This window comes from Falco naumanni, chromosome 3 (genome assembly GCF_017639655.2).
Source record: "Falco naumanni isolate bFalNau1 chromosome 3, bFalNau1.pat, whole genome shotgun sequence".
In the NCBI taxonomy this organism is placed as follows: domain Eukaryota; kingdom Metazoa; phylum Chordata; class Aves; order Falconiformes; family Falconidae; genus Falco; species Falco naumanni.
This window is the reverse complement of record NC_054056.1, coordinates 59,331,864-59,345,866: the sequence shown is the minus strand read 5'-3', so window position 1 is coordinate 59,345,866 and position 14,003 is coordinate 59,331,864. Positions and strand designations below refer to the sequence as shown.

Sequence of the window (14,003 nt, the reverse complement as noted above, 5' to 3'; positions counted from 1 at the left end):
GCCCGGGGAGCGCCTCTCCCCGCGGCTCCCCAGGGGCACGGGTCCTCCGCGGCGTTTCCGAATAACCCAGCGGTAACGTTCAGCAGAGCCTGGTGGGAAATAACTTGTCTCCTTTATTATTTTTCCCCCATACGTAACGATTTTATACCGAGATCCTCGCTACAAAATTTACTGTGTGCAGAGGCCTTCAGGGCAGCTAAAGCGTTCAGCGCCATCCCTTCACCCCCAGGCACAGCAGCGCGCCCTGCACCCAGTGTCCCGCCTTGGGCTGCCGGCGCCCTGAAAGCAGAACTCCAACGTAAGCAACGCGCAAAGCCGGCTGCTCGCTCCGTCTCCAGTAATACCGGAGCGGAACGGCGCCCAGAACCGTTCGGAGCCGCCCGGGCAGGCCCGCAGCGAGCGCCTGGCCCGCCCGTGCCGCTGCGCCTGCGCGGTGCCGCCGTGCCACTGGCGCGAGGGGGAGGGGGGAGCGGGGGGGGCGAGGCGGTGACGGAGCCGCGTGACGCCAGAGCGTGACGCAGGAGCCGGCTGGGCACGCCCAGCGCCGGCACGCGGAACTCCGCCCCCGTGGCTGCTCGCGCTCGCCGGCCGGCCGGCGTGTGGCTGTCAGGCGAGAACTGCCGCCGCCCGCCCGCCCGCCTTCCCGCCGGCCCTGAGGAGAGACCGAGGGCGGCCATGAAGATCTGGAGCTCGGAGCATGTGTTCGGGTGAGGGGCCGGGCTGAGGGGCGGCCGCGGAACGGCGGCGCGGCTCCTTCCACCGGCTGCGCGGGCGGGCCGCCGCTCCGGCGCCTGACGGGGTCGGGCCGGGCCGTGCGGGGAAGCCGGGCCCCGCCAGGAGGAAATAGGAAATAACCGCGGGCGCGGCCGGGGGAGGGAGACTGGGAGCGGCGGGGGCTCCTGACCGGTTATGCCGGGGATTGGGCACCGGCTTCTGGCGGCCTTAACTCCCTCCGGCTCGGGGGGTGGGCGGGGGCCGGTCCCCGGCGGTGCGGCAGCGCTCCCCCCGCTGCGGGGCCTTCATCACCTTGAGCTTCCCTGCGTGCTCGGACCCTTGCGAGGGTTTCTCCCACCTCCTGCCGCTTGCGGCGGGAAGTACCGTTCCCACCGGGCAGCGGCAGAGCTGGCCGGCAGCGTAACGGCTTGATAAAGGTGTAGGTATTTAAGGAAAAAGAACTTTTACGCTCTCAAAAAGCCCAAGAACCCAACCCAAACCCCACGCTACGGACGTGCTTGATGATACATTCCAAGGGCACGGACGACAGAGTGACTATGTGGCTTGCCTTAGCCGTGGCTTTCACAGAGACACCTCACAGGTAGCCATTAAGCAATAGCTGTTCTTACTGCCAGGCCTTTTCTGCGTTGAACGTATTTCGAACGTGGTTCTGGTCATCCAGTTCCACTTCTGTGTAGTGAGGGAACAACAGGTGAAAGTACCAACAGGTGTGTAACAGGCCGTACCCGGGAGCCGACGTGGAAGACCCAGCAGTTCCAGCACAGCTCTTAAAATGCCCCCAATACTTCATCTGCTACCGGTCTCTTAAAAATCTTGAAACTGGAGAGTGCCAGGTGTGATATTTCCTAAAATATTTACAAAATATCCCAGTTTTTTCAATGCTATTTAAAATGTCTTTAATTAAATAACACAACTGAATTAATTATGCTGACATAGGTATTAGGTGTTCAACTTTGACATCCATCTAGTATAAGTAAACAGTAGCTTCTGTTGTGAAATGGCAGGCAGAGGCTAGTAAAGGCTGCTTGTGTATGGCGTTACTTCTGAGTTTGAGATACTCCTATCTGTCATCTGGGAAACACAAAATCGATTTTTATTTGGCATTTTCTCATCAAGATCTGTATTGGAACGCCCCCATCCTACGGTGTAATGTGTGCAGGTGTGTACATAGTGCATTTCAGGGGTTAATAAAATATTGTGCCTTATCAGGTTTCTGAGTCTTAAAACCCTTCAAGGACACTTAACAGAAATTTGACATTTTAGTTTGTGTATCTTCTGCTGATTGTGATGTGTAGTCACTGAAGATAACAAGGAATGGTCTTCCAGCCTTCCTTCTGATGTAGGAATTGAGAGCTCTGTTTCTCCTGCTTGCACCAATGAAGCTGAAAGACCTTTTGTTATTATTCTTATTGGAAAAAAAACCTTATTTTTCCAAGCTTCTGTTTGCTCTTGCAGTGGTGTACTGTTGATGCCCTTCTGTACCAGTCTATTTTAAGACTAAAACTAGTGTTCTTAAAAATCAAATCCATTTAGGGCCCTAAGTGCAGTTCCAATGTACAACTTTACACTCCTAAGCCTTCTTATGTTAGATATCAATAGCTGAATTTTTAAAAGTACCTTTAAAGGGTATAAACCTTTTGTTCCAGATCTGTCAGTTATTCTGAATACAGAAATCATTGCTTAGGGACAGAATTTCTGTATTGGATCAAGTCCATGGTTTCTCTAGCCTCCTCCATTTCAGAATATGATAAGTGAAGTCCCACAACAAGAGCTGTGTGGACAGCCTGGCCTTCAGTAGTGGGGCTGCTCTGATCCCAGGAGTTTCAGATTAACCAAAACTTGTTTCATGAAAACAGTTCCATATTGACAAGAGTATGTATAAGTGTAATTCATGCTAACAAGCTGCTGGAAGCAGTAGTATAGGTGCAGACTTATGGCAGTGAGCTGATATGGGTTCTGAAAAATCTGTGTTTTTATTTTAAACTTTCTGGGTTTGGTTTTTTGGATTTTTTTAGTTGAATTTAACTTTGCTTTTTTGCTATAGGAAGAACAGAAGCTAATGATTTCTAATTTAGTTTATTTGATGTGCTTAGAATTACAGAAGAATTTATGTTGTAGTGGACTTCTGGAGGTCATCTAGACCGGCTCCCTTCTTAAAGCAGGGCTAACTTAAAATGTTAGGTCAAGTTGCTTTTCTGGTTTAGTTCTGAAATGAATCAGGATTCGACAGTCTCTGTGGACAGCTACCCTGTCATTGTGGAGTTTTTGTACAGCTAATTGGAGTGTCACTTGCAGCAATTTGTGACTGTTGCCCCTTGCCCTCCTTTCTGTTAGTCTTGGTTTAGTAATTCCTTTCTTCACTCTGAAGAAAGGAATATTTTTTGTTTTGTGTTTTTGTATCAATACTTTCTTATTGCCTTTCCAAGCATTACTGTATTCTGAAGGGACTTTGGGGAGCTGTGAAGCTGTTCAGCATGCGCCATGTTACACAAGCTAGATCCCTGATGTAGTGTTGTCTGAATACTTTATTAAATACGAAATAGTTATAAATATTGTCTCCTCTTCTTTTTACAGACACCCCTGGGATACAGTGATCAAAGCTGCTATGAGAAAGTACCCCAACCCTATGAATCCATGTGTGGTAGGAGTAGATGTCCTTGACAGAAGCCTTGATAACAAGGGGAGGCTGCATAGTCACCGTCTTCTCAGCACAGAGTGGAGACTGCCGAGTATTGTAAAAGCGGTGCGCTTAATGGTTTCTTAAGGGTGTGATGCATTTTTATGTCGTCATCTGAGTTGGAGCTGAATTCAAAGTAAAAGCTTAATTTATAGGAAATATCACATAAGCTGTAATTAGTGTACTTAGTAGTGAGAATATGTTGTAGGCTTTAATATGCCTGCAATGTTTTGTTTGTATGTCTATACATGCCTTACAGACTGGACTGTGTCATGCTGTATGGCTGATACAACCTATGAGGATGTAGTCTTGCCACAGATCACAGTGTTCTGGTATCCATTAATTACTTTGCCTTTATTTGGGGTCACTAGGGACTTGACATTTATGCATTTCAGCTTTGTTGGTTTTTTGGAGTTTTTTTAGTGCTTAACTTTGTTATTTTTAATTTTTTTTGTTTCTTCACTTTCAGATTTTAGGAACAAGTAGAACTCTGACTTACATTGAGGAACATTCTGTGGTAGATCCAGTGGAAAAAAAGATGGAGCTTTCCTCAACTAATGTGAGTGATAGCTTAAGAAGTTTCTGGTGATTAGTACTGGAGATAAGGTGTTTTGCTCTTAACATTTAGATTAGAAATGTGTTTGCATCTTCCATTGGGAGACGGCAAGTTCCATGTCTTAGTTGTCTCTCTTTTTGCCCTCCATCTTCCCACAAAAAGGAAATTTTAAATACTTTAGGATCAAACATCTGTGATTCTGTTTTTAATGTAAGATTATTTCTCAGAATGCATGTAAAATAGTTTGACTTCTATATGAATAGCTTGTTCTACAAAATGTAAATTAAGTCTTATGCTGTATTTTGGTGTCCTGGGAACTTGTAACTATCAGATTGGAGTTGTTTGTAGCAGAGCCTTGTCTCTGTACAAGAGGCATTGTCTTTTCGTGAGTATTAATTTTCTGTATAGTCCAAATAGTGTTATGGTGATCTTGGTCTTGGAGAGCCTCTCTGAATCCCAAGCCATAAATCATATAAGACTCAACATTCAGAGAAAACAAATGGAAAGCTATTTCTTCTTTGTAGTGTGGATAGGAACTTAGATTGATATAATTAGATCGAGGATAGGAGAAGCTGCATCACCCTTTATAGGTCTTTTTATTGACTGTGTTCTGGGTTTTGTATTCTGTGTACGCTGCTTTGACTCTGACATTAAATTGAGCACTCTACTTTTGAGTAGTACTGTTGATAACAGAAAAATGAAAGGCAGGAAGTGAGGATTTCAGCTCTTTTTTTTTTCTCTTTTTAAGATTACTCTCACAAACCTAGTGTCTGTTGATGAGAGACTGGTTTACACACCCCATCCTGAAAACCCTGAGAAGTAAGTAAGGATATCTGTATGTTTCTTTGTATATAGGAGACATTATGTTAGTCCAGTTCAGTTTAAATATTAACCTTTCTTTGTTCTCTTACAGAACTGTACTAACTCAAGAAGCAATTATTACTGTTAAAGGCATTAGCTTGAGCAGTTATCTGGAAAGCTTAATGGCAAACACAATATCTTCTAATGCCAGAAAGGTACATCTTTATTCTGTTTTCTCCCTCTCTCCCTCCACCCCTACCTCTCTTTTTGTTGAAATAGTAATTGTCAATCATGTGTGCTGAGTACTATATTTAGTTTCTCAAAACTTTGTGCACAGAGTTTCAACTGATTTTTTTGTAGGACCTCAGCAAGTAGAATAAAATTTCCCAAAGCATGAAAAGGTTTCACAACTAAATCTGTTTTTCAACTAGAATTGCACAGAAGAACAAACTTCTGTGTGTATGCTACAGTTACATCTAGCATATACATATTATTAGTTGGATTTTGGGTTTTTTTTCCAAAGCGCTTTTTTAAACACTAAACTCCTATTTCCAGGAGTTAGTGCTAGTAGTGAATATAACTTTCTTTTCAGCCTTTATAATCTGGATTTAGCACTTAATGCTAGCATATTTTTTATGCTGCTTTGTCAGTTGTTCCAGTTCCTACCCGTTATTGAGCTGCCTCCGTGCCTTTGGCTGAAAGTAATGTAGTGTAAGCAGAGGCATATTCTTTGAAGAGGTGAAACTATGCTGGCTTTTGTAGGTAACACTACACTGACTCCTCTGTCTAGCGCTCGCTTTTTCTACTTGGCTTGCAGCCATGGAGCTGCACTTCAGCACAGGCAGAGCTGGGGAATGATTGTTCTTGGGCACTTTTGTCCTGTTCTTCTCTGGGGAAGGTGGGAAAGAAATGGACTTGCTAGAGGAGCATAGGCATCACTGCCAAACAGCAGGATAAGTGCACCTGAAGTCAGAGTTTGTGCTCAGAGGGTCAACACAGTGGGAATGTGGCCTAGATAACTCCTACCATGCCAGAGAGCCTCTGTTTTGGCCAGCCCTTTGTCCTGATGAGAGATGTAGCTTGACCAAGGCTGTGTAAGCCAACTTGATAGGAGGTATTGACCAACTAGGTCAGAGAGGAGAAAGCCTCCTTTTCCTCTCTTCTGTGTGTTTCTCCAAAAATGAGAGGAAAACAGGTTAAAATCATGGGATGAGGAAGGAGTGATGGGTAATTTCTAGACACCAAAGTGTTACTGTAACTAGCTGAGTGCTCACTGTGTTTGTTTGAAAGTCATAACTGCAATGTATTTCAGATAAATTACAATTCTATTTTGATTGAGTTTCCATTTAAAAGTCTCTGTGGGGCATATGTTCTTGAAAAAGAATCCAAACCTGGCCTCACAACCAAACTTCAGTCTGACTTGGAGATAGCAAAGCTCTAGCTAGTTGAAACGGCCAGATCAACTAGGCACACTTAAAAGTGCTGGCTGAATTCCTTTTGTGGCATCTGTCACATTTGCATGTCTCTATTGAACTTAGCGAAAGAGTGTAAATATTTCTTGGTACCTGTTCGGGTGTTGCCTGTGTGGAAGCTTAATTTCTTTTAAAGATTGTTCTTCTGTTCTGCCATTTTCAAGGAACACACTGGCTCACAAGCATCTTGCAAATAAAAAAGACCTTTGTTTTTCACTGAAGAGTCTCTAGAGATTTTGAATTTGGCAGGAATTTGTACTTGCTGTTGCCCACTCTTTCATTGCTAGCCAGTAACCTACTCTGCTATAACTAGCTCTTGCATGCTGTGCTGTGCCTCTGTGCTCTTAGAACCCCTCTTAAACTTCATGAAAGTTGCTGGAAAATGTTTTTTTATTCTGAAGAAATAGGAAGTAACTATTGAGATTTTGCTCTGAGGTAGAGGTGGCAGATGATGCATTATTTTCAATGATGATGGAAAACTCATTTGCCATATGTTGTAAATCTTTTTTTTGTTACTCCAGGGGTGGGATGCTATTGAGTGGATAATTCAAAATTCTGAAAGCGCTCTAAGCTAGCAGTTCTCCACATCTACAGTTTGTACTAACTAGTGGTAATGCCAGCATTCTTCTTCTTGGTACAGCATTTCAGCTTTCTAGCAAATGTGCATGGATTGTTGTCATGTGAATTTCGTAAATTAACCTGCATGTTTGTTTTATATACATTACATACAGGAATGGCAAACATGTTCATTACACTGCAGTTGCAGAAAGTGAGAGTAGGTCAGATCTTGACTGGATCAACTAACCTGTGCTTATGCCACTGGACAGCCAACTTGCTGCAGCCATGTTTTGTGCCACACAGTATTGCTTGTGGTTTGAAAGTGGAATAATGACTGCAGATAACTAGGCCTGTCAGTGAGTCCCTCTACCAAGCGTTTGATCTGGTCCTAGTTTCTGTGATTTCAGTATGTAGTACCTGAAGAAATTAATGAATTGGTTAGCGACTGGAATTGGCATTATAAAAATGAAACAGAATTGTATTCTTAGGATATAAAATTGATCACTTGAAACAGATTGCCTGACAGGGTTAATCATTTGCATAGTGAAATTGTATTTGCTTTTCTTATGCCTGAGGAATTTTGATGCCCTTCTGTGAACTTCCGTAGAAATCCATACAAAGCTTGAAGCTGTCAGAATGCCAGACTGTTCGTGTTTTTCATTGGTCTTGTAGTTATATTCATTTCAGTAGTGACGTATCCCTTAAGTGATGTGACTATGAAAAAATCTGACTTCAGGGTTGAGAACAGAGTGTACTTGCCTCTGTGATACCTCTGTGCAGATTGTTTTCCTTCCACTAGTCAGTGTAGCCTGTCTCTGTCATTCCTGTATTGGCTTATGCTTCGACTAAAAAGATTCCTTAAAAAAAGAAAAAAGTCATTATGCTGCTTCTCCTAGTTAAGTATGTAGGGGTTTTTATACTGCTTACTTTGAGATCAGTGTATGCCATGAGTGTTTGCTTTTGTGTTCTCATTCCACTAAGCTTTTATGGCTGTTTTTCTGGAAAACATCAACTACAAAGGCTCAGCATTTATCAGTCACTTAAGCTCTACCAACGAATCTTCATATGCAGCCTTTGGTCTGCCAAACACCTCATACTGCTAACATATGCAATAAAGACTAATATAATATGCATGCTTGGTAATGAATGTGCTTGCTTAATGACTACTACAGAATTTGTTATACAGTGTGAAACTTTTACAGACCAATCCTCTGTCAGATTTTTTCTGGTAACTGGGAAGTTCTGCAGCACTTGGAGGCTTTGCCTCTGATTGAGATTTGTAACTTAATTTCCTGTGCAGAATATTTCTGAAGTCTTCCTTGCCAATATCACAGGTTTATTCATAGCTGCAAAATATAGCATATAGCACATGCAGGTCTAAGGAGACGCGCAGACCGTCTCAAAAACCGAAGGAAATATCTTGGTGCTTCAGTTGAACGTCATGGATTGTATTATTTTTTTTTTACCTTATCAACAATTATAACAACTAAAACACTATGACCTGGTGGTTTCGTAGTCAGGGACTGATTTTTCCACTGAGCATTTGCTACATCAAAGGTGTTTGACTTTCTGACAAGTCTTCTTTGTGCAATTAGACAAACATAACAGCTAAGCTGTTGCCGTCTTACCCAGTTCTCTGTGCCTGTGTCACCTAAGAGAGGACGTTTTAGCTTGACTTTCAAATATCCTAATGCGTGCTTACTGTAAGATGATTCCCCCTCTCTCCCCCCACTTTGTTCTTTAAGGAGCACTCCATTCGTGGCTAGTTACAACTTGTTGCTGTGCTAGCCTACTCCTGTCTGGGTGCTTTTATGCATGCTTTGCTGGTGTTCCCAGGTCTTGCAAGGATGTGGAGGGTGGAAGTTATCACCCGCTGAAGCGTGGTTGATTTTTGGTGCTCAAATGGAAGGAACTCGGAAGTTAAATCATACTCTCCTAAGGACTTTTTTCAGCAACCCATACTTGAACTGGACAATGTAAATCGTGCTTTCTTGAATATTGTTAGTATTTCTGAAAGGGTTATCTTGAACTGAGTTAACATAAACATACTAGTTCTTGAGGTAATTCTGGGTAGAGCAGAATCCCCCTTTCTGAGCTCTGACCAAGAGCTGAACGCTTTGTTGCCTATACGTGGATGACTTCTCCGTTTAAGGACTGCCTCCCAGTGCAGACATAGCAATTAGTGTTTATTCTGTAAGTTCCTGTAATATGAAAAACCTGAAGAGAAATGGAGCCAGTCCTTCAGTGAACTTAGTAAAGGTCTTGAGATAAATACACTGTTATTCATAGTACGTCTTTATTTCTTTTAATAGGTTACCCTTCACAGCCTAGAACTGGGCTGTTAATATTTCTAGCCTCAAAAGAAAAAAAAATTCCTTCAAGAGTATGTGTGGGTTTTGTTTTGATTCTTTTTGTTGTGGAGGTTTTCAAAGCTGTTCATGCAGATTTTTGTTCATGTTTAGTGGTTTATAAAGGAAGATAGTAGGTTCTGGACACTTGATGAGGTTTTAGTTCACTTTATCACCTATAATGCATACAAAAAACTCAGCACATCATAGTTCTGAATAAAATTATCTGTGGGTGGGTGGGTGTTTCCCTCCTTTCCCTCAGTCTCTGCAAAGGGCTTGAACACTGACACTGGCTTTCCTGAAGGTTAGGACTTTGTGGGTTCAGACCCTTTATCTCCAGAACTCCTCTAGACTTGGCCAGAGCCATATGGCTCCCGGTTACTGCTCTGCTCTGTACTTCTTTTTCTTGGTAGGGTAATAGAGGTGAATGTCTCTTGGCTTCTCTTTAAGTGAAAAAAGGCCAGGTGTTTTCCTGGTCTGATCCTATCTGCTTGTTTTGGCAAAAGCTATCATTCTGAGATTGTGGAGCTCTAAAATCTTGCACGTTTATTTAGTTAAAGTGCTTCTCTTTATTTTATTGGCTTCATTGTGTGCCTGGCTGCGTGCTCATCTTGGGGTTATTGGGTTGCAGCTGCTACAGTGTCTTCTTAAGGTTAAAGGGTTTTGACATGCTTATTTTGCTGGATTCCCCAGCTCTTAACAAAGCATTGGCTGTCAGTGCCTAGCCTTGGGGCACTCACATTCTGAGTACTGAACAGAGAAGGACCGTACCTTGATACAAAATACGTGCCTGTAGTCTTCCAATTAGTCTGGTTTATGTGCTGAAAAGTTGCTGTGCATGAATCAGAATTCAGTGCAAGTCCACCTCTGAACTCTTGCTAGATACTAAATCAATTAGTTGCTACTTCAAAGAGCGCTTGGAAGACTATCTTTCTTTGTCCAGGATCTTCTCAAAAACTGTCCATATAACTTGGTTAATGAATCTGAGAACAGTATCTGGACTTTGCCATAAATTTGCTGATATTCTTTGGGTGATGGGAGTAGCAAAGAGTAAAAATGACAGGGAAAGCTGCTGAATTAGGCTTTTTTTGCCTAGGTATGCTACTGTGAGCTCACACAAATATTGCATTTACTTCTTGCTTACGGGGTAAGCAAATGCCTTTGCAGTGAAGTTTCCATGAGAAGATGCTAAGAAATTATCAATATAAACTAGTATTAAACTGTGCGGGGCATGACATTAATTTTAAAATAAGTCTCATGTCTGACAGAGGAAAAACTAGGAACATGAGCAATGGTGGTGTATCTGTTCTGATTCTAAATTCTAGTATTTTCCTGGCAGGGTCGGGATGCCCTGGAGTGGGTGATCACCAAACTAAACACAGAATTGGAGGAGCTGAAGTCAACACGTGAGGGCATGAAACCAGCTATGGCAGCAGCATCAACAGAAAAATAAAACCAAAAATACCAAGTAACTGACAGAAAAGTTTTATTCTGCAGACTGCTTTGTGGATCTCCCTTCCAAGGCTGATCTGCAGAGGTTTTATATATTTATAAGAATACTGGATCACCGGAAAAGTAACCTCATCATCATCTCCACAGCAGCTTCCATTGCCTACTGATGATTAAATTGACCTCCTGCAGATGCTCTTTTCATTTAAACAATTAATTTTTAACACTGGAAACAAAACATTTAGCACATTTAAAACTGCCTAAATGTGCCTTTTATAACAAAGAGAGTATGTTATATTTACATCATCTTGTTTTTTCATACTCAGACTTGAAAAGAATGCATGTGTGATATTAAGGGTTTTCCATGTGAACATCTGTTCTGTGAAGGGCTGATGAGCACTGAATTTTGTCTGTTTTGGTATCTGATAGTGTCTTATGACCATTTAAAGGGAACTAGATGAGTCAGAACATGATGCTGTAGAATTAGATAGCTATCTAGGGGATCATCCTGAAAAGCTCGTGTGGTACTAACTTTTCTTATGTTGTTTAAATGAGCTGCCTAAACATGGCACGCAAATATTTAACCTCTTAGATGTTTGTATCCAAACAAAGATAAAGTTTCTATTGATGTTAATAGCTTAAAACAGTGTTTTTGGTGAGGAGAAGGATATAATTTATTTTCATATTTATTAATTTGCCCTAGTTCCTCCCCTCCCTATGAGGAGAGGAGTAGTAATTCCTGGAAGGTGCTGGGAAATACTTCTCATGTTTATCTCTAAGAAGGGTACTTGTAGGCTACTTGAGTGAAGAGTCTGTGCTGTTCCACTGGTCCTTGCTCTTCACATCATGTCTTAACTGAGGGAGAGACTGATGCAATAACCAGAAGAGTTGAAATGAGAAGTAAGCAGGAAATTTGAAATCCAAATGGTAAGTTTTCATGAACATGTATTTTTCATGCCCTGAATGGAGAAAACAAGAGTAAAGAAAAACAAATGGACCTTCCTTTTTGAATGCTTTCTACTAATTACTGACTACTAGTGTAACTGAATCTTTTCAACACTTTCCATATTGGTACAAAATGGTTTTAGGATCAATGTAAATTTAATTATTTGGAAAAATACTGCAGTAACTGCAGAAACTGCTTCCTATGAAACGTGCATAAACACATATTGGTAACAGTCTGAGCCTTGTCTGATGTTCACAGAACTTTCATATTTGGTCCAGGTATAGTATATGTTTCTTAGACAGCCCTCTGCTAGGGCATTTTAACTTTTTTTTGGTGTGCGCACAAAGTGAAATAAACGTTGCGAGGATGTTTACTCGTTCAAGTAGCAAGCATGCATTTAGGGAGCTGTTAAAGAGCATGAGTAACTTTTAAAAAACTAGAAGAGCAAAATGTTGGTGTGTCTGTAGCTTAAGGGAAATTTCAGCATTCATATTCTGGTTAGTTTGAAAGCGAACATTAATTTGGGTGTAACTACAGTCTCACTAAATTACATGATCCTAATGAATAAACTTAATTTTTTTAAAAATACAGTAGTTGAAAGCAATTAAATGAGAGCTAATACTAACATTGCTCTTTTTGTATGGACCTAAAGCCTTTCTTATTTTGAAACAGAAACTTAGAGCTTAAAAGCTGATAAAAGCTCCTTTCCAGAAGATACTCTGGATAACTTTGCTGCAGGTCAGTTGTCCACTTACCGGAGGAGTGATGCCACATCCCAGATAAAGAAAGCAGAAGATGTTCTAGCTTATGGTGGTGTTCTGCTAGGAAGGGAAGTGCAGCTATGGCAGAGCTCTGCAAATGAAAGGAAAAGATGAGTAAGTGTGTGTGCACGTGGAAACTGGTACTTCAGCATTTCCATACATGCCTGCTGGAGATGATGAAAACCTAGCTGTTGGGGGTGGGTGGGTGGGTAGAAAAGTCTTTGGAGAAGTTCATGTATTGCTTCAGTTTGGAAGAATTGTATAAAGCTGCTCCTTGCATCAGATTTGAAATTGTCAGTGTTGTCTTAAAGCTGACTGACTTGTGTGTAGCACCGTCCGGCACTAGCTGGTGTCCCAGAAAAGTCACCACAGGCTCTGTCTAGGGCTGAGCTCTTCTGCTACACCTTAGTGTCAGTACCAGTTACGCGTCAGTTTTCTGGATTACTTACTTTGCACTTTGTTTCCTTCCAGAAACAAATCCTTGATGTGCTTGTGTTGCAGCATCTCGTTTCTGTTTCATTCCCTGCTCATTTGGGGCTGCTTCTGTTCCGCGTTTCGTGCTACTTGGGAACTGTATGACTAGATGCTTGGGTTTCAGTCTGTCTGCTGCTCCGCTTGCCATGGATCGGCACTTTGCCTGCTTGCGCTCGGTCCTCTTCTGCCTTTCTCTAGGCTAAATGGGAATGGGGAAGCTTTGGTTAGGAAAAAACCTAATTTCTTCCAGAGGCCAGTTCTGTCACCCAGCTGCCTGCCTCTGCTGCCGGACACTGCTGCTGCCTTTCGCCTTGTCTTTGGGGTAGGTGACACTCCTGCACCTCCAGGCTTATTGATCTTCCTGTGGTCGCTCATTTTGCCAGTGTATACAAAGGACCTTGCAGGCAGTGGTCACACCAGGACCAAGTAGGCTCTAGTATTTAGCAGATGAAGTGGTGCTTAATTTCCCATAAGCTTTCCTGGACACTTCCACTCTTCTGCTTTCTGCCCATCTAGTCTGCACACGGAGCTCCCACCCTTCTCCCTTGACCATGTAACTTTCCTCCATGGGATCTGTAACTGTACGTTCAGCTCTGCTGTGTGTAACTCTGTTTTTGAAGCACTCCATTTCCCACTCCAGTTCTGTCACAGTTACAGTCTGGGGTTGACCCTTGGGGCAAAAAGCACCCTACCTTGGAAGTGCTTACCTTGGCCCTTCCCTAGGGAAACTCCCCCAGCTTTTCTTTATTTACTGGAAATGGTTGGAAAGTATTTCTGAAGTCAATTTTATGTCATGTGCATTGACTGAGGTGTCTTATTAAAGACAAAAAGCTGTATGTCAGGGAAAGCGCTCAGCTGCTTGCAGGGCAGGGGATGTAGCTTTTTGCACTGGTGCAGAAACAGCCAGGTACAGAGGAGGAAAAAATGTATAAAGAAGAAATAGTGTTAAGTCAACACTCATTAACTTGGAAGGATCTTGATGGGCTGGGGACCAAGCAGAAGAAAGCTCAGTACTTGTAACCATGCTGATTAATGGGTAGCAAGTGCCATTTGGAGCAAGAATTCTGCACTGAGAGTTCAAAATATAATTGAAGTAGTTCTGTGTGTTGGGGGAGGGAGGTGGTTTGCTGCCGTTATTCAAGCCACTGAGGTTTGCGGTTGGTGTTCCTCAGCCGTTAGGTTGCAGGTCAAGGGAGAGGGAGCAGGCTGTGTGTGTGTAGGTGGGT

The 14,003-nt window shown here is 42.5% G+C and overlaps 1 protein-coding gene across 1 annotated transcript; it reads left to right on the top strand.

The window, feature by feature from the left end:
• The first annotated feature begins 498 nt into the window (after positions 1 to 498).
• PRELID3A (PRELI domain containing 3A) lies at positions 499 to 12,130 on the top strand. The gene is made up of 6 exons (XM_040586289.1): positions 499 to 707; positions 3,310 to 3,478; positions 3,882 to 3,971; positions 4,717 to 4,787; positions 4,882 to 4,984; positions 10,487 to 12,130. The coding sequence occupies exons 1-6, from the start codon at positions 676 to 678 to the stop codon at positions 10,598 to 10,600; spliced, it is 579 nt and encodes a 192-aa protein (XP_040442223.1). The 5' UTR covers positions 499 to 675; the 3' UTR covers positions 10,601 to 12,130.
• The last annotated feature ends 1,873 nt before the right edge of the window (positions 12,131 to 14,003 follow it).